Below are 20,524 nucleotides of genomic sequence, written 5' to 3' on the forward strand. Positions count from 1 at the left end.
CCCGGTGTCATGTGACCAAGAGATCCGGCACAGAATAAATCTGGGCTTTCACTACGTGTATGCAGCATACGTCTGCCAATATTCTCCCATGGGTTACATACCACTTCAATATATCCACCCACACTTTTATATTTCTTGTCATTTTATTTAATGCAAGATTGAGCTCTGCAGTTTGCCCTCTTGTCTCTACGTCTATGTGAGAAAATGTTAAACGCGTACTTTTGACCAGCACCAATACGGTGTGAAATAAAGCTCTGAGGTGTACCTGACACTATCAAAATGAAATTATTTCATGCACATACTGTAGATATAAACATGTGTTATATCAGGGAATGTGTTTAAAATCAAACATCCCTCCGAGAACCATAACTGTGGTTGTCTGTGCCATCTTGTGGGCTTTTTCTTCTTTTCTAGTACTTCTGTGCTACATTTCCTCAGTTTCTATCCACATAGCAAGTGAGCTATGCTTTGCATCCTTTTAAGTTTTTTTTTTTTAGTTGGCAATGACTTTTAGCAGGGTCTAGTCCAACCAAAATTGCAGCCATAGCACAATTAAGCTGAATGCAAAATAACTTTAACTGTATACTCAATATATACAAGGTTGATTCTTTCATACTTATTTCGACACATTTATTACATCTTGTAGCTATAACTTTGAAATGGTCTGTTTATTGCCCCTCCCCCCCATTGTTAATGCCTTACTGCAACCATAATGTCTTATGTAATTGGCTCAGTTATGGCACTTTTCCATTGCATAGTTCCCCACGGTTTGGTTTGGGTCAGGTTGGGTCAGCTCACCTCACTTTGGCTTGGTTAGCTTTTCTATCGAGTTTAGTAACTTTTCAGAGTGGGAGAGATTATAGGTGCGTCGTTATATTTGCACTGCCTACTGCTGTGACATCCTACAAGTGAGAGCATCATACATTCCCAAACATTCATTTATTTCTCAGTCCACCACAAAATTAAAATTGACCACCACAAATAGATGTTTGCACATCACATTTATCACTACCTCTGCATCACATGACGGTTTTCGTACAAACACTTGTGCCGTCAGTCGACGCACTCCGCTGAGCCTCATTTAAGTTGCATATATGCAGAAGTGCGTGTCGCGAATGTGCCGCTATAAACTGCAAGTCTGGAAAAAACTGTTATGGTGTTCCTGATGTACAACCTGTGGATGTTTTTCATCGCTAAAAGGGAGTTTGGGAACTTACAGCAAAGCAAAGATGAAAACAGGTTTACTCGAGACAGCGGAAGCTAGCATGAAGGTAAAGCTAATCTTTTACATTATAGCGATGATGCTAGTAGTGACGATTCCCTCAGACCAATCAGTGATTTACAGTGTTTTTGCATCACATTATCAGCTCGGGTCGCTTGAAACCCCAACCGAGGTGGTACTAAAAAAAGTATGGGCTACTACGTACTGCACCCAGTGGAAAGCCCCCAAAAGTAAGCTGACCCATACCAAACCATGGGGTACTATGCAATGGAAAAGCACCATTGGGGGGGCTATATATGCCCCAAACCCCTCCACAATTTACACCCTGTTTTAAGGTGCCTTATTGACAAACCAAACCACCGAGTTCAACACATGCATCCTGTAAACGTTCTTGCAGACGAAAACAAGATCTTTTCAAAGGTTTCGCGAAGCAGGTCTTGGTGGCCTGCCGAACTTGTTAAGATCCCTGAGTGAAGCGCAGCCAGAGAGGTCACCGAAAGCTGCATTTCATTTCACAGCGTTATTTTCAGTCAGGTTTCAGAGAGCAACCCGCAAATCTGGTTTATGTCGCCCTCCTGTTCTCTTCAGCACGCCTTCATCATTACTACTCAAGATGCCAAACTATGAGGGATCTGATGCAGGCAAACTGCTACAAGGAGGGATGGATCTTCCCGTAATTACAGGCTCTCTCTTATCTTTGGGATGGAATTAAAAACACATTCCACGCAGACAGTCACAGTGCTGGCCTGCGGGAAGCAAATAAAAAGAGACTGCTGTTAGAGAATTGGAGAGGACTTTGGCAGTTTGATTAGAAACTGATGTGATCGTGGTCGTGCTGTATGTTATCTGACAACACGAAAGGCCGATGGGCTGATTCTGCAGCGGGATGCATAGGGAAAGCATGGAGGAATCTGTGAGGATGTGAAGGATTAACCTCGCAGAGCGGCGCATGAAATATTAAATATCGCAAGTCAATAAAACCTGAAGTCCTGTTCTTTATGTAATAGGTAGGCAGAAAGTTGACATTTTTATGAAAAATCTTTTATTTTTTACAAACAAAGACTTTTATCATTAATACAAGGCACACAATCTCAATACAAAAAGCAATATGTGTCACTGAAATAACTGTACAATCTGGTTTAGCAAAACAGTAGCTTTGTACCCAAATATATATTTCAAAGATAATGCGAGAGAGTTGCTTTCAGCTACTTTATTTTAAACTTATAGGAATTCGTACCATATTTATGGTAAACAACAAACCCATTTACAAAAATATTTTTTCTAGTATATCATTTATATTATTACAAATATACAGACTTTTAACCTTGACAATGATGTTTTGGTGAGGTATAATACTATGCAAATGTTTGCATTATAAAATAAAAAATATCTGATTTAACAAAAAAAAATCTTTCTTACACCCCATTCAGACAGCCAATGACAAGCAGTAGCAGAGCGACGCGATCTCATTCATTTCAATGGAAACTGGGCGACTTCCGGCGACACGAGCGAACGTGACCGTTGGCGACAGAATGTAGGCGCGATTAGCGACGGAGTCGCGTGACAAAAGTTGAGAAAAGTTTAACTTTATGCAAATTAGCAGCGAGTTTCACGAGTGACTACCAATGGGAGTGAAGTAAGTGGAGCACTGATTTGTTGTTTACAACATGGGGTAACGTCACACTACTACGCAACCAGAAGTGGGAACGCCCACAAGCGACATCAACCACCAGCGGCAGGCGATGAGCAGCGATAACATCGCTGGCTGTCTGAATGCGGCTTAAAGAGGCAATATAAGAACATATCAAGAACAAAACAAAATAATTCTAGGGGAGTAACACGCATTTCACATTTTTTTTATTTTAATTATACAAATTGCATTACTTTACTTTAATTTTCAGTCTGTTGTCACTTTACTTGCCCTCTGGTCCAAAGATCTCAATGCATTCAATTAAAATGAACTCCACTATTTGGTTCTGGTACACCATGTTGACTTCCATGTTTCCCAATTCAAACTCTGGCCACATGAGAGTTGGTCCAAACACAATGCTAATGCCTTGGGTCGACATTAAGTTTTGCCGTGACTTTGTCAAGACTCTGTAAAAAAACAAAAAAACAATGGATCAATCAGCTGAAATATATAAACTCATTAAACATTGCTTTGTTTTCAGAAAATGTCCCAATGGAACAACTGACTACACCGTATGAGATATTACAATTTCCTCCAAGCTTAAAATATGTATACGTTCCTGTCATGAAATCATTGGTGACGGACCATCGCTTGGTTGTTTTTAAAAACGTATCCCTGGTCCTTGGAGGCATCTAAGCGCACTTTTAGCAGATCTCTCTGAGCTGAGGTTTGGCTGTGGTAAGGAGACAATCAATACAGAGTATTGGAGGACTCTTATAAGGAGTCAGATTGGAGCCCTCTGGCTGTGTTATGGGTTGAGGCCTGGAAAGGGAGGGAGGGATTGTGGTGAAGGGCTGCGTTCCAAGTTGTCAACGGGATCCTGACTAAGAGGTGGGAAGACGGCTTAACATTTAGGAGCACACTTTGTATTGTTTAGCAGGAGCCGGGTTCTTAAAGGTACCGATTAGAAACGTGTTGGTGTAGGCATACTGCACCATCTGAGTTTGTGGTCACTACGCCATTTACGATTGTGGCCACATATATCAAAATATTGGTCTACAATCATGCAACCGTGTATAGTGTCATTGTCAAAATGCCACGGTTATAAAATAAATTTAAGGGCATGGGCTCTCTCACCAAGACACATCCCCATTTGTGTTTTTGTGACTTTGGGAAGCCATTTCAGCTAAGAAACATAACTTAAGAGGCAGACCAAGCTCTCTCAATAATTCCCCATTAATGTGTATAATTAACCTCGGCCATTTCGCTTCCCCTGTACATCACAGCTAGACGCTTGTCCTGCCATGAGCATTTTAACCTAATTAGCACACTATGATGTAAGGATCCCGGCTGCCATTGCTAATGGTCCACTAATGATCTTAAAGAGAGAGACTTCATTTCCGAAGTGATTTTTCAAAACATTAAATATGAAGCTTTTTTGTCGAACCTTTTAGTGTTTTTTGGTAATTATGCCACTGTGACACCACTATAAACTATGAATCCCCCCACACCCCCACCTTCATGTGTGCTATCAGTAATGCCAGATCGATTAAAATTATGATAGAAGCTTAATTATAGTCATTATCATTTTCAATTACAGTTGGCCAAAAGTGAAATATGAAGAAATCGTCTATAAAAAAGCACTTATTTGGCCTGTAAACACATTTTTTGTAGTTGCACAGAAAAATACTAACTCATGTACATTTTGGGAGAATGATTGTTTTTGTATACCTTATAATGAAAAGTTTAGGTAAAGTAACGTTTTATTTGTTAACATTAGTTAAATACAAGATAAAACAATGAATAATACTTTTACAACGTGAATTAATTATAGTTAAAATGTTATAAAAAGAATCTGTTAAGGAAGGGATTTACTTGCGATAACAACCGGGTGGCAGTACGTTATCCTGCTTATTAAATTATTGCTAATATATGAACACAAAATAGTGGGTCTTATTCATTAAGTATGCGTACGCACTTATTTTAACGAACAAATAGTGATTCAATAAAAACGTTTGTATCAAAATTTCTTCTAAATGTACGCAAAAATGTAAGAACACATAAAACCACTCATTTGCAAAAATCATGTGCACTATAATCAAATACTAGACTATAATTATAATGTTTATAATAATGTTGATATATAAAATGTATATGATTATATTTTATATTATATTATTTTCTGCATTATATATTATTATACATGATCTATATTTTTATTATTATTATACATTATTATAGCCTATTTATTTAATGAGATTTAATTTATTTTACGATTTAATGACAAATCTTTACGCTTTCCTTCCTCACTTTTTAAATCTCTTTATGAAAGCATCTGCTTAATGCCTAATGTAAACGTTATTTAAATGCAATGAAAAGTCCAAACGTCAATCACTTGATCTTGATCACTTGATCAGAAACCGGAAGTAAAGCTCGAACCAGACACTTATCGCTTCTCCACTCGTGCACCTGATGAAACGGTGTATAGAGATGGTTTGGGCATGTTTCATGCAAATTACTAACCTCATGCACACGGCAGCTCATGTACAACACTCCAAAATCACTAACGTAAGAACAAGTATAATGCTGCGTTCACACCAGCCACGGTAGAGGAGTCAAGTGCGAGTGATTTCAATGTTAAGTCAATGTGAAGTCGCATTGGCGCGCGTCTGGAGGTCTCGCGGCGCGAATGAGGCGTTTAGCGCGATGCGGTAGATACGATTCCGCCTCATTTGCGCGTCTGGTTCATGTGAATGGAGCAAATTGAGCGTTGCCATGGGAATTTTGAACTTTGGTGAGAAAACGCACCACGTTAACCAATCAGTAGCTTTCTCTATTTGTTACGTGATTACAGGAAGCGAGCGGAGTCGCAGAAGCCCCTCCCATGACTCAAATTTTGCGTGAATGCCTCAATGACTAGAATGTCATGCGTGGCTTTCACGCGCAAATGAAGCGAGTAAACTCAAAATGTTCAAGCAGCAAACTAGACGCGATAGATTGACGCCTCAAACACGGCTGGTGTGAACACACAGTAAGAACAAACTCATGTGCGTATGCACGTGTTGTGAAGTAGGCAGAAAGTTTTTGTGAAAAGTTCAAGTGTGCGTATAAATACGAAAAACCTATGCAATTATAAGTGAATGAGACCCAGTAATTAGCTTATTTATAAGAAATGCTAACTTTTCTGTGAAAAAAAAGTTTTTAAGCCAAGATGCGTTCAAACAAGTTAAAAAAGACTAACATGCATTTGGTACGACCATTTGTAAAATAAATCTCATATGTAATCCATATTTACAGTATGTTGAATTTATTTGGAAATATTAAAGTGCATCTGTCAAGATGACTCACAGTACCTGGATGAGGCTGTGTTATCAGTTTCAGGCAGTTGCTATCTGGGAATAACAAACCTTGGAATGTTGCAGTTAGAATTAAGCATTCCAGAACACCATGTGTTGGACAATAAATCAAAATGAATGAACTAGAAACAATTGTATTGATTTTAACACTTCATTACACTAATTTTAACAAATACAACCTTATTTTAAAGTGTTACCCATATTTCTTAAACTAGAAAGGAAATGATCCATTCTGGTCATCAGTATCTGGGTATTTATGGCATAACGTGCTCATTAAACCATCCGTTGACTTGAAGCCCAGTGAAGTTACTCTGGATAAGGGCCAGGCTGAGGGCAGCTTGACCGGAGGTGACTATGTTACGCTTGGTTGAATCTGACAAATCATTGATACCCCGTACATAAGCCGACGTGTACGGCGCAAGATGCCAATGGTTATTAATTAGCATCTCTTTTGCATGACAGGAAATAAAGGATTGTGCACAATACCATCATTGCCCGCCTAGGAGGCCTGTGTTAATTGGGTCAGCATCACTGGCTTCTGAAGAACCATGGGACGAATAATAAATTAAGGTGGGGTGGGGGGTTACAGAATCACTCCAAGCTTTAAACTGTGTCATTTTCATCTTATGCCTTGATGAACCTATAAAAGGCTAGCTAAAATCTGGGAAATGATATTGAGGTTTATTTTTATTTTATGATACATACAGTTTAAGGATTCACCTTTTTTAAACCGTTTTGATTTTCTATCCATACCTAATAGTCATATGTTCATATATGCTGGAGAATATCGAAACTTGCAGTTTTCTTCAATCTAATCTAACATACTATATATGAAAATTTTCTTTCCTGGCTATCCTGATCAACAGTCGCTCCAGGTTTCTTCTCCAACACAAAGCGAAAAGAACCTTGAATTCCTAACAAAAAACAAAACCTGTGGCCTTTTAAATCACTTGCGGTAGACGGGAAATATGAGCGGTGGTGACAAAACCTCCCACAAAAAGAGACATAAATAGCCCTACCGAGCAAGTGTACTGTTGAGAAAATCTGGTTGCCTTGACCACATCATCACAATGCGAGCACACAACTGGTTATTGAATCCAGGCTCCGAGGACCAAAAGAGAAAATGAACATTGGTTCCACGCGGGCATAGAAAGCGCCCACAACAAAGAGCTTTTGACTTTCACCACTTCTGCATGGGCCAGAGCAAAATATAACCCACAAAAGAAGCTTGACAGCAGGAGTTCAGAGACGTGATTTAGTTAAGTTCTACCTGTTTTAGATAAGAAAGACAGGACGTGTACGCTACAGGCTGACATTGATGTCTGAGCACATATGGAGCATGTGCATATCAATAAACTTTGATATTGCGCAGGATTTTTCCTGATTAACAGACCCTAGCAATATCACGTATCTCCTCTAACATTTCAGAAGAAAATGTCTTAAACTGTGACGTGATAAATTTAAGGTTTCAATATGTGACCCTGTCTGTGAAATCCAACGTTTGATTTCAATCGTTGATTTTACTTTGATTTCAATCAGTGACATGGCCTTACTCAGTCAACATTAAAGATATCAAGCGTATATTTAGAATTTATTTACAAAAAAATCACACAAAAATTACTTTAGCTGTGTTTTTAAAAGTCCCGTCTTCCTGTGTTTTTGAAGCTTTGATTGTTTTTACAGTGCACAATATAACGTGTTCATGTTTCACGTGTAAAAAAAGTGGTACAATTTAGCTATCTGTATACCGCTGTTTTCAGTGTTTCATCTGTATTCCTTGTTCTGTGAAGTCCCTCCTTCAGAAATACTTACGGTGCATTCACAAGGGGCGTAAGCGTTAACTCTTAACGGAAGGCTTGTCAGAAGCGTGGCCAACAGCCAATCAGAGTGACCCCTACACATGTTCCAGTCTTCCATAAATGTATTTGGCTGGCTCTGCCTAGGTTATTTGCATAAGGCAATCTGATTGGCTGATGCACGCATTGCCGCTTGAAAAGTTGAGAAATGTTCAACTTCTGCCACGAGCAACGGCACTGACGCGGCGCCAACAAATCCACAATTCAGTTCGGCAACGCATGACGTCACCCATTGAAAGTGAATGGGAAGCGTTAACGCTTTCGCCCCGTGTGAATGCACCATTAATGAGTTCTGATTGTGTAGTTTGTTTAGTGTGTTGTTATTTGACAGCAGCTTAGCTTAGCAGTGCCGTTTGAGCCGTAGCTGACGACTGACGTATTCCTGTGGGCGAAGTTTAGTCAAAAACTGTTTTATGGACAGCATTAAATCGGGAAGTAGAGGGCTGTAGTCCAAACTGGCTGTTCGCTGTAAGCTTTGAAAAGCGAATTCTGTTAAAGAAAATATATCGCCTGGTAGTGAACTTTGAGCTTTATCATTTTACAGGTAAAATGGGATCAGGAAAATTTGGGTAAAATATGGACAATCCAAACCAATGGGTTTAAATGAACCTGTGCTGGGTTGTTTCAACCCATTATTCAAATAAGGAAATTTTGTAGGTAAGTTTAACCCAAGGGTTGGGTTTGTCCATATGTTTTAGCACTTATACTGTTCCTGGAAAATATCTAAAACTTTAAAGAAATTTGCCATTTTTTAAAAAATTATAGAGGAACATTTGCAAAAATATATTTTCCCTCATTATGGAGGGATTTTCAGAACTATATTTAGTCTCCAGAGTTAACAAAGAGCAACATCAAAGCAATAGAAATCTATCTTCATCTCAACTTTATCAGTATTATTCCCAATGTGAATGAATACATTTTCCTTAACAAATTGTAAAACACACTTTAACCTAATTCACCATGACCGCACATTCTTTGCCTGGATTCATGGGAAAGCCATCCTGATATTTAGAGAGGGAAAGCAGTAGACAGAAACAAGTATGACTTAAGTGAGAAAGTAAAATGAACTGAACCACATCACTTGGACAGGGTGTGGTACCCACAAAGCAAAGCGTCATACTTTGGATTTTAAGAACTGGTCTTTATTGCTCTAATAGTGAGAGAAGAGAGCAGGAGCAACGTCGCTGTGGAGAAGGAACAGACTTGGTGGCACTACAGGGATTTTCCGTGTCACCACAATTTTCACTGTAACAGTTTTTGGTAACCGGAGAAATAAATGAATGGAATGCAATTTAATGAATTTTAGGTAACATTTTCCCAGCATAATAGAAATTTGTACGTATTTCACGAGATTGCTAATTTGTATAAAGTTAATTGTAAAAAATGCATGCTTATTCGAAAAAGCATTAATGAAGCCCCTTCCCAACTTCACTGGGATTGTACTAAAAAGTACAAATGAAATCATTACAAATTCATACGAATTTTCCATCATGTATATGTTAGTGACTGCCAAGATGGTGTGGGTTTTACTATTGTGCTTGTGTGCAGATTACCTTTACCATATGGATTTCAAATGTATAGTATTTGCAAAAACCCTGCATCCTACTTTATGGCCCATAGATTAATACAGAACAGGAGGCAGCAAGTTTGTGTTTTAGAGTGTTACCCCCCCCCCAAAAAAAAAAAAAAAACACAGCGTCAATCATAATCATGGTATGCAGACCTAGTTCTTCAACACATCAGTCTATCAGAATACAGTGTTCCTGTCTAGAAAGTGTTCATTGAGCATCTCTCTCTCTTTCTCTGTCACACATTAGTATTTTCTGATTGGGAGACCTGGCATGGGCAACCCAACAGACTTTAGCACTAGTGCCAAAGGGCATGTTCCATTGGGGGAAGGGAGGAGGGGGTGCTCATCAATCTGAGATGAGTCCTGTGGCCCTCCTGTGCAGGGTGGTAAATGTGCAGAAGGGTAAAGTGGGATAGTACACCCCTCCTGGGAGATGGAGACTAGCCATATGGCCTTCTGGCTGTGCCAGTAACGTTATCATGGACATGGGCTTGAGCATTGACACACTCACACACACACATACACTATGGTTCATACCGAGTCCTCATGTTTCATCCTGTTTTCCAATGTCTGTCATATGAGGTACTACTTGCCACTATGTATTTGTTGATGTCATTGAAAAGGAATTTCTAGAAGTAATCTATGACATTATTATGGTAACATTATATGAAGAGCTCAGATGCAAAACCCTCTAAGTGCGTCTGACATGCTTTCTTGTAAATAAGCATTTTTATCAAGCTCTTATGTTAATGTTCAGTAATTGCACTTAAATGGCAATGGAAATTGTATTAGTCAGTAATTGAAATACCTTATTATCACAAAATGTCACTTTAGTCATATCATTGGTATTTAACAATTTTGATCTGTCTTTCCCTGCAAAGCCCTTTAAGTACATACAAAAATCTTAAGTCTTAAGTTAATGTTTATTGTTCTTTCTGAATAAAGTTAAAGGGATAGTTCACCCAAAAATGAAAATATCATCATTAATGACTCACCCTCATGTCATTCCAAACTTGTAAGACCTCTGTTTATTATACCCTTTATTCAGCATTGTCTTCTCTTCCGCGTCTGTTGTGAACTGCGTACACGAGACTGAAGTCACGTGACGGCAGTGACGCGGCTGACGTGTTATCTGGTGCGCCCCAGCGTGTTTTTAATCTGAGGGAGATGCATGCTGTAAGTTTGAAAAAAAATTTGCAAACATGTCTGAGGATAACACGTCACTGCAGTCACATGACTTCAGTCTCATGCACGCGGTTCACAACAGAACCGGAAGAGAAGACAATGGTGAATAAAGTTGTAATTTTTTTTATTTTTGGACCAAAATATATTTTCGATGCTTCAACACATTCTATCTGACCCACTGATGTCACATGGACTACTTTGTAATGACATTATTGACATTATATTATTTTTGGGTGAACTATCCCTTTAAAAGGCTCAAAATGTCTGTCAATATCCTAATATTCTTCTTCAATGCACTTAAAAGACTTTGCTGAAACAGTTGTTGTCGCATTTCTACCCACAAACCGGTATTTCTGAATGGCCTGAGACTGGGATTAAGCAGATTTGAATCGAAAGTATTTGATGAACGTACAATGCATGCCGAGAGCATTCTGTCAATATCTCATTTTTGACAGAGGTGCCGTTTAGCGGCTTTTACATATATTATTAAAAAAAGGATAGTTCTGGTCGGTCATTGGCCAAGAGCCATGGTTAAATCATGATAAAGCACAGTTATGACTTATTTACTTAGCTTTGGCTACGTTTAGACGATAGAATGCGGTTGTCAAATCCGAACTGCATGTGAACGCAATATGACAACCGTATTCTGAACATAGCCTTAGTATCACTGTAGAGCTGATGGTAAGTGCTGCATAGCAATACTTTGTTACCTCTGAAACATATAACAAAGATTTAATGTCTCAGATTAAAAATGTAATCCTGCACCTGAAGTTACAATTAATATAGGTGCCAAATTTCCACCTACTCTGTCCCTTGAGGTTTTTGGTGCCATATATAGCATTCAACTAGAGAGGTGCACATTAAAAATCTTTGTGTTGTAAGTTACAGGGAACTGGTTGCTGGAGGTGAGCAGGATTGTGGCAAGTTATATGTGTTTAGGGTTTTGATGTCAAAATTTTTTTTCTATTACAGTTTAATATGCAGAGACAACTATAAATAATCACATTTTGAACTGTTTAAATGTTATTAATTTGAGAAATAATTTTTACCTTCCTCATACATTTATACTTCTTATACATCGTAATTTTTACCATCCTCATAAATTGAATTTGGACATTTTTGGTTTGTGAGTGCAATTAAAAATGGTTCAAAAAGCTTTCTGTAAAGAAAAAATTGAAGAGCTCAAATGAAAAACCCTCTAAGTGCATCTGACATGTTTCCTGTAAATGAGCATTTTTGATCAGATTCTTAATGGATTCTGTCATTAAGCAAATTTGAAGCAAAAGTACTTGGTGAACGTATAATACGTCCAGAAAGCATTTGGTTAATATCCTTGACGGAGGTGGCATTTAGCTGCTTTTGCATCTGAGCTCCTCAATTAATACCAAAATGTTTAGAGGGCCAGGGACCACACGCCTGATGTTGGAGTGTGTATAGATGAAGCAAATAACGATCTTTGACATACCTCCTCAGGTGGTGGAAGAGCAGTTTCATGGTGTTGTGGTTGGGTTTGGGAAGTTGATGGATCAGCTTTTTCATTGCTTGAACTTTCTGTGTGGTCTCCTTAATTTCTGTTGGCAGAGAAGAAATGATGAAATGTTTTGATTTCAGTGTTGCTCCTTCATTTGAGCCTCTTGGTTCATGGAGAAGTTAATGTCTTTTCCATCACTTTTTCATTAACATAGCTCATCTAACATCAGAACTTTGCCTAATACCGCATCATTACCCCCTTCTCTATTAATTACACAGACATGCTTGAGGAGCTCACATTCAAAATGCGTTCCGTTCCAAAATGCAGATTTACGACAAAGGCAATATGTAATCTAACAGATTAATGACACCCTAAGTCTTAGTTACAGTAGGTTCAATTTCCTTTAAAATTTAATCCCTTTTTTAATTTTGACATTAGGACAATAAAGTCCCAAATGACATCTTTAAGAAGACACAGCAAGTGTGCCTGTAGTTCAAGGGCACTTAAAATGCAACCGATTTAATGACAATGAACTAAAGGTGTCACCCGCAGGTTTGTGAAGAGCATTTTGAAGCCGATAGTTGCTGGAGCCTGTCGGAGATATCTTGGCAGTGCGTCACCAAATAACCAAAAAAAAGGCGGGCCATGGGTGGAGCTGAGGTGCCAGCGGTTGCTTGAAACCATGCCCACCTAGCTCAACAGTAGAGACAGCAGTGGCAGTTCACCTGTCACTCAAGTGGCCACGCCCTTAATTATGCACAACTTTGAGGCTTAATATAATTTATGAACAGATGAGTTACAAAAATTAGCTATATAGACCAAAAACAGTTGTACCATGATTTAAACATTTATTTCTGCTTTAAATTTTAACAAGGGACTCTATAGGATTAACTCCCTTTTGGAGTCAGTCTCTAGTGGCCAGTCGATGAATTGCAGTTTAAGTCACTTCTGCGTTGGCTTCACGGTAGAGACTGGAAGGTTGACCCACTTAAAGGTGCAATGTGTAATCTCTTGACAGAAATGCAAAATAATATACAAAACTATATTATCAGGGGTGTATAAAGACCTTTCATAATGAACCATTATGTTTTTATTACCTTAGACTGAGACGTTTTATCTACATAAACCGATGGTCCCCTTACATGGAAGTCACAATTTTGTGCTGCCATGTTTCTACAGAAGCCCTTAACGGACAAACTTTTTTTGCTAAGTTGTCTCCGTCAATGACATGTTTTTCCGGTGGCAACTACCGTAGCTTCTCTATGTGTTTCAAAAGCGAGGGGTGAGCAGTGGACTGAGCTGTTGGTTGCAATTTGCAGCCTCACCACTAGATGGCGCTAAAATTTACACACTGCACCTTTAAAATGAAACCATTCGGCATGGATACGAAATCAGTATTTGTTAATGAAAATAATCATGCACTTTGTGTCAAAGAGATAGCAGTTGGTATGAATGAGCTCTTGGTATAAATATATTTTTGTTTTGTTTGTTTGATTGTGTTAAAGTGATGTGATGTTAAAGTGATGTGCGGCATCTGTGCAAATCAAATGTCCTAAGGATTGACTAAACAAAACTAATACTGTAAAATTAACCCAGTCTATCTGTAAAACATATACAGTCAAATAATGCTGAACTTTTGTAGTCAGGTTTTCCTCATGAAAGCACATGTGAGTGATGCTAATGGGCCATAAAAGTCCACGTCCATTAAAAGCTGTTATGTTGTAACACTAGCTGTAACAGGTGACCTCTTGACCCTGGTGCTCTTTGCATGTCAGATGGCTTATGACCTCATGGCAAACTCCTGAGAGTCACTAACCTGTGTGCCGAGTCTTCTTTATCAGTGTCACTACCTGACCTTTGACACTTTAAAATTCTCTGTGTCCATTTTAATGGATATAGTGTATAATGTAGCAATGTATAGCACTGAGGATTTACGCTAAGATGTCTATCATTTTAACAACAAAAAAGGTTTGTTTTAATGCATAAAATGATGATTTTTGTTGCTAAATGTTGTTAAAACTTTGGATTGCAGGAGTAAAGGGTATTTTTATAATAATGTAATCAATGACTCAATGATCAATATCATTATGGAACCTGAGCAGATGTTGAAATGGAGCTGCTTTCATGGGGCCACCTGTGGGCATTCAAAGCCCTTTCAGGTCAGATTTCACCGTAACGGATTGTTTAAAACAGTACTAACAGACCTCCAAGATTGTAAGTCAAGATGTCCTTACATATACAGTGGCCCAAAAACGTGTTTGATCACCTAAGCCCCAACTAAAACTATATCAATTACACTGCATTAAATACTAAAACATCAAACAAAGTGAAATCTGCAAACTAATCCTTGACCTGTTTTCAGACCTAATTTCATTATTCTTGGCCCATTTTTGCAATTACATTTAACCAACTCGGTCATTTTTTTTATAGATGTCAGATGATGTCAATTCTCTCAAATTCGCACATGCTGTCCAAGCAAAGTAACCACATGTCATCACATTAACAACGGACATATTCCACAAACATATGACGATCAGAAAATGTCCAAATATTTTTGTTTTACTCAGAAAAGTTTGCATGTGGTATCTTTGCAAATGCAAATGCAACTTGATACGTTGTTATCTAATACAATGACATTTTTAAATGCGGCTAAGGTGTCCAAATATTGGAAACACTACTATACTGTGCTATTCAGGGGATGTGCTGTAGAAGGGAGCTGGCGATAGTTTTGCCCCTGGTCTACTGTACTGCCCAGGATGCCCCCTGGGCACTAATGGAGCAGATGTCTCCGTGTATACACCGCGCTGGCACAGGCTCGGCAAGCAGATGCCCCTGTCAGATGCCAGGTCTGTCAATTGAGCACAGATAGAGACCATGCTCTACAACAGACAATGATTTTGACCCGTTCCTCTAGGTAATGCTAACATACAAATCATAGTTTCTGCCATTTTATAGAGCTAGTTACAACATAAGACATTTAAATATCTAATCCCCTAAAGAAATGTTTTAACCTACCAAACAATGTTTTAACATCATGTTTAGCGGCAAGGTCACAGTAACCAGAGAGCCGACGTGCGGTAAGAGCTAAAATGCTTTACAGCGGTTTTCTTCATTATTTAGTCATTACTTTATCCGAGCAATATCTTGTTTTACGACTTTCTCTTCAAGCGCTATCTCAGCGGAGGCCTTTCGCTTTCTTTTGGCTATGACACACTGCATGGCAGTCGGCCTGTAAAATATTTAATCTAGTCATTATTGCTGGCATTATTGCTGTCATTAATTACTTTGCCTTTGGTGGCTAGCATATTGGAGATGGTCCCTTGTCCTGTATTTTGGACAGATGGTGTGGACAGTGTCATTAATATAAAACAGGTTTGAAATGCCTATACCCCAAATCAGCATGAATACACTATGGTAAGCATTACTCTTACAGTAATCCGATCACGAGGGACTGCTATTAACATGAGGGGATGTTTATGAGAGTGCAGTTTGCGGTTTTGGGTAAATTTATCAGTATTATTTTTTTTATAAAACTATTTTGGAGCATTTTTATGTTATTTACTGATTTTTAAAAATCTCAATTCCTGCTTGGTTATAAAAGGCATAGCTCACTGTGTTTAACACAATACTTAAGACAGAAATAGGTTTTATGTACCTGTGGTTGCACAAATGTGCCAAATCTGTCGGTGGCGTTTCTGCACAGCGCACTTTGTATAAATCAAACTGAGAGCATCATTGTTTTGTCAAAAGAGCTGATGTTCAGGAAAGACTAGATGCACTTTTGGTTACAAAAATCTGTGAATATAATCCAATTACAAACAATGAGACCTTCTTTACCGCAGTACAGCTTTGCTTCTCAGGATAAGCCCATCTGCGAGCTTTGTCTGCGGGCTTCTTTAAGCCCCGTCAAGGCAAATATTAGCACACTGCAAATAGTCCTGGAGGTTATGATTAAGATTTTAAATGTATCCCAATTGAATACTTTGCTTTATGAATAACAAAGTCTTAAAGGATCGGCGCTGTAATATATTAAACATGAAAAACTCTTGATGAAATATAGAGACTGGAAAGAGATTTATGCATTTGAAAATATTTCTGCATGCTAGCTGTGCATGGCAATGAGGCCACATTGCACAAATGAGAAAAGCTCAAGACTTTAGCTGAAAGAGCATAACATAATAATGGTCTTAATAGTTTTATTGTGGCATGTTTTTTGTGAAAATGCTAAAGAAACTAGAAAATTAAACTGGAAAGTATTACAATCTCAGAGGTCGATCTTTTAAAATATTTATGGTCATCACCATATATACAGTGCATCTGAATGAACTTTCGAGATTATAACTCAAATGCTGGATTGCGTGTGTGGGCTCAGAGAACAAAGCCTCCATTTGTCAACAACTATGTCTTCGCTTTGTATAACAAGGCGAGCTTGTCTATTGGACAGGTGGCAGGACAATGTCGCTAAGATACCAGGCAATATGAATAATAGATTTAGGACGTTGCAAGCCAAGAGCTGGTGCCTGCCACATCCAAAACAGGCACCAAGTGCAAGAATGGAAAATTAGGCCAACTGTTCACCTGAGGACGATGAGAAGTCCAAATGCTGATTTGTGGCAGCGATCACATGCATTTTTTAAGAAAAATGCAGATTGCAAGCGAGAAGATGAGGCAAATCGTGAGTGAAGGGGCCATTTAATGTGAAATAAAATCTTAAACCCCAAGATTACATTGAATAATTTGCCAGAGCGTCCAACAAGCTTAAACGACTTTGAGTTTCATAAAGAGTTCCAGAAGCAGCATGTTATTGGGCAGCTGTCCTAATTGAATGGATTCTTGTCCAAAGTACCGTTCCGGAGACCTTTAGTTAATACAGCCGTCCACATAAAGGGCAGCCATGTTGAGAAACTTGACTAGAGGAGCTGTCCTCTTTTGACAGTGATGGACCAATATTGATGTCCTGAGCCACTCAAATATCACCGGGATTACTGAAAATGCTCGTTGGTGGCCTAGCGAGATCAATGAAACAGGATGTCAGGCAGTTACAGTAAACGAAATGTAAGACGAGCTGCAAGCTTCATTAAACCGTGCCAATATTACAGGCAGGGGAGGAGCTTAATACCCAATATTATGCTCAACATTCGAAGGTTTGTGCCATCAAGGTACATTTCCTGACTCCAAACGGGCCCTATTGTACAGCAGGAGCTGTTCTCTGACAGAAATGACAGAGATTAATATGACTTTTTTATTTCTTTCACCACCAATACAGATACTAACCTAGCTTCTTTTAACCTAACAGATATGCAAAGGTATTTTTACTCACTACTCAAGTATCTGAACTTTATCAAGGTGTTTACCTTTGGCAGACTTTTACCGCCATACATTCCCATGCATAATATTGTACTTTTTACTCCACTACATTTAATAAATATGTTGTATTAAAATAAAGTAGGGGTGCGCGGGGCAAAAACTAACGTGGGTTAGTTGTAACAAGGACTGTTTACATTGTTGCACAAAGTTGAGCGTATTGTTTATTCAATGTTTTTTTTTCACGCTCCCAAAAGACGATCTCTCGCAAATTATTGGACATGTACAATGTTTTTTCATTGAGTACAATGAGTTATTGATGAACAAGTGTTTTGGTGGCATGTAAGTAAATTTTTTCATCATATGTTTTTTTTTTTCGGTTTCTAAGTTGGGTGTGTAAGATACCAAATCCAATGCTATATCATATTAATCAGGGTCTTGTTGACTAAAACATAACATCGTTTTGAAATATGTCTGCAGCTCTTAGCAACTTTTTTGGTAGGCTTGAAAATATTTTGACCTAGCGGGGTTAATTGTAACGCTGTGTTACAACTAACCCCTCAGCACTTACGAAATGAAGACCGCTTATGTTAGCGTAATTCTTGCCGTTGTTTTAAATAGACTACACACGAATGATTGCTGGCTGACAACAAAATAAATGTGCCTGTCTTATAAAAAAATCGTGTGTCAAATTTATTTTTGTTCATATTTTTTAATATTGATTGAATAAGGTCACGTTAAAGATTGAAATCATCAAAAGCTAAAATCAGACTTTGATCATCAAAAGCTAAAATCAGACTTTGATTTTCATTTTCCCAGAATTTGATTTTGAAACTGTAGTATGGTTATTACAGACTGGGTCACATATTAAACATATTTTTGTCATAATTGTGCTGCTTTTCCGCACATATTTAGACATTTGTATCCATTTATAATTGAACTATTGTTAGAAAAGGGCTGGATGTATGAATACAGTCTATTATAGACAGATATATAAACAATATACACTTCAAGTATATAGACAAAACAGTATTAAAATATTTGCCTGCAAACTTAATTTTTAGCAAGTGTTACATCTAACCCCCTGCCGTTACAATTACCCCCACATATGGGGTAAGTTGTAACGTTTGCACTTCTGTAACGTTTGGTGTAATTGTCCAAGAATGGTAAGTACTAGAAACAAACTTGTGTGTGTGTTGCTTGTGTTCAAATTTAATTAATCAAACTCAAATATTTTTTGAATGATTGAGCCAAAACCAAAAAACGTTAGGTTGTGCCCCGCTCAACCCTACTTTCTAATTAATATGCAGGAAACATTTTGAATTCTTTTTTTAATTATGATATTATAGTTTAAATAAAAAAAATATTGATTAAATAAAAAAATATTTGAGTTCTCTGCAGATGTAAAGCTCAATGAGCAAAATGCAATGAAATACTAGGCAGTATGTGTGCAGTGTGCCAGTATGCAAAATGCAGCGAGAAACAGTATCTAAACAGTATTTGCTATTGTGTTGCATTTGGATTTGAATTTTTGCATTTTTAATTTTGGTAGACTAATTAAATAATGAGCTAAGAGATATTCAAAATTATTTCTTGTTTATTTATCACACTGAAAATTATTATAAAATTGAAGTCCATTGCATTGTGTTATACAGTTTTGTACGTTGTACACTGGACATTTTTGAAAATGCAGTTTTTTTAATGCATACATTACATTTTCTTCATACTGCAAACATACAGCAGTACAGAGTATTATGCTAGTAGGCTAGCACCAGTGTTGCCTCTGTTTTGTTTGCAGGTTGAACTCATTATACCTCCTGCTATTATGGGCCTTTTATTGTAATAATTAGTTGTCTAAACACTATCTGTAAGTGATCAGGCTCATCTACTGATTAATTGGATACAAACAGTTTGCGGTACTCTGGCCTACATGCAGCGCCAGTAAATATTTATTAGCAAATTACAACATCACCCCAGGCCTGTTCCTATTCTGTCTCATGCATATCTCCCTTCAGTGGGGAAATACTAGGCTGCTGTGTTCATAATGATATCGCTGTGATTAACAGAGAGAGATGGCTTGTAGTCAGTAGGTCTTTTGGTAGTCTACTGTATATTTCCAGATGCTGAGAATATCATTCATTAAGTAATTTGTGTTAAAATACGTTTTCCTTTCCTAGGCTAATATGAGCAGACAGCTATAAGTAAGCCATTTGTAAGTTGATTTCCCTTGAAAATGTTCAAAGAGCAACATAACCAGTGGCGTAAATTTCGGCTATCTGTTTTTCAACAGTGGCACATGGGGGAAAATCATCAAAAACAAAATAATTTAAACATTACAAATATTATTGCAGTGTTGCTAGTTGTGTTAAAGGAATAGTTCACCTAAATATGAAAATTACCATAATGTATATTATAAAATGCTACCATGTTATCTTATATTGGTCAACACAGTAAAGCCCCAAAAAGCACAACCATCCATCATTAAAGTTTTTTTTAAAATCTTATATCATTCTTCTGAAGTGAATGAGATTATTTTGTGCTTATTTAGCAATAGATACATCATGTATCCATAGCAACATGGAGATAAGCGCACTAAGTTGTATGTCGGCATGTCGAATAACGTTGAATTGGTTCTTGTGGTGAAACATGCATAACAACTACTGCTTTAAAGGTGCAGTGTGTAAATTTGAGCGGTATCTAGTGGTGAGGTGCGAATTGCAACCAACAGCTCAGTCCACTGCTCACCCCTCGCTTTTGAAACACAGTGAAGCTACGGTAGCCGCCACCGGAAAATCATGTCATTGATGGAGACAACTTAGCCAAAAATGTTTGTCCGTTAAAGGCTTCTGTAGAAAAATGGCGGCACAAAATGGCAACTTCCACGTAAGGGGACCCTCGGTGTATGTAGATAAAAACGTCTCATTCTAAGG

The 20,524-nt window shown here is 38.0% G+C and overlaps 1 protein-coding gene across 2 annotated transcripts in view; it reads right to left on the minus strand.

Moving 5' to 3' along the window:
• Positions 1 to 2,241: 2,241 nt before the first annotated feature.
• arhgap15 (Rho GTPase activating protein 15) overlaps positions 2,242 to 20,524 on the minus strand; it is a 51,424-nt gene continuing 33,141 nt past the window's right edge. For both annotated transcript variants that reach the window (XM_055215695.2, XM_055215693.2), the window contains 2 exons: positions 12,285 to 12,390; positions 2,242 to 3,319 (listed from right to left, as the gene is read on the minus strand). In XM_055215695.2, coding sequence (XP_055071670.1) covers positions 3,136 to 3,319; positions 12,285 to 12,390 — 290 coding nt within the window. In that variant the 3' untranslated portion in view covers positions 2,242 to 3,135. The remainder of the gene's footprint in view (positions 3,320 to 12,284; positions 12,391 to 20,524) is intronic.

Source organism: Misgurnus anguillicaudatus, chromosome 17 (assembly GCF_027580225.2).
Source record: "Misgurnus anguillicaudatus chromosome 17, ASM2758022v2, whole genome shotgun sequence".
NCBI classification, from domain to species: domain Eukaryota; kingdom Metazoa; phylum Chordata; class Actinopteri; order Cypriniformes; family Cobitidae; genus Misgurnus; species Misgurnus anguillicaudatus.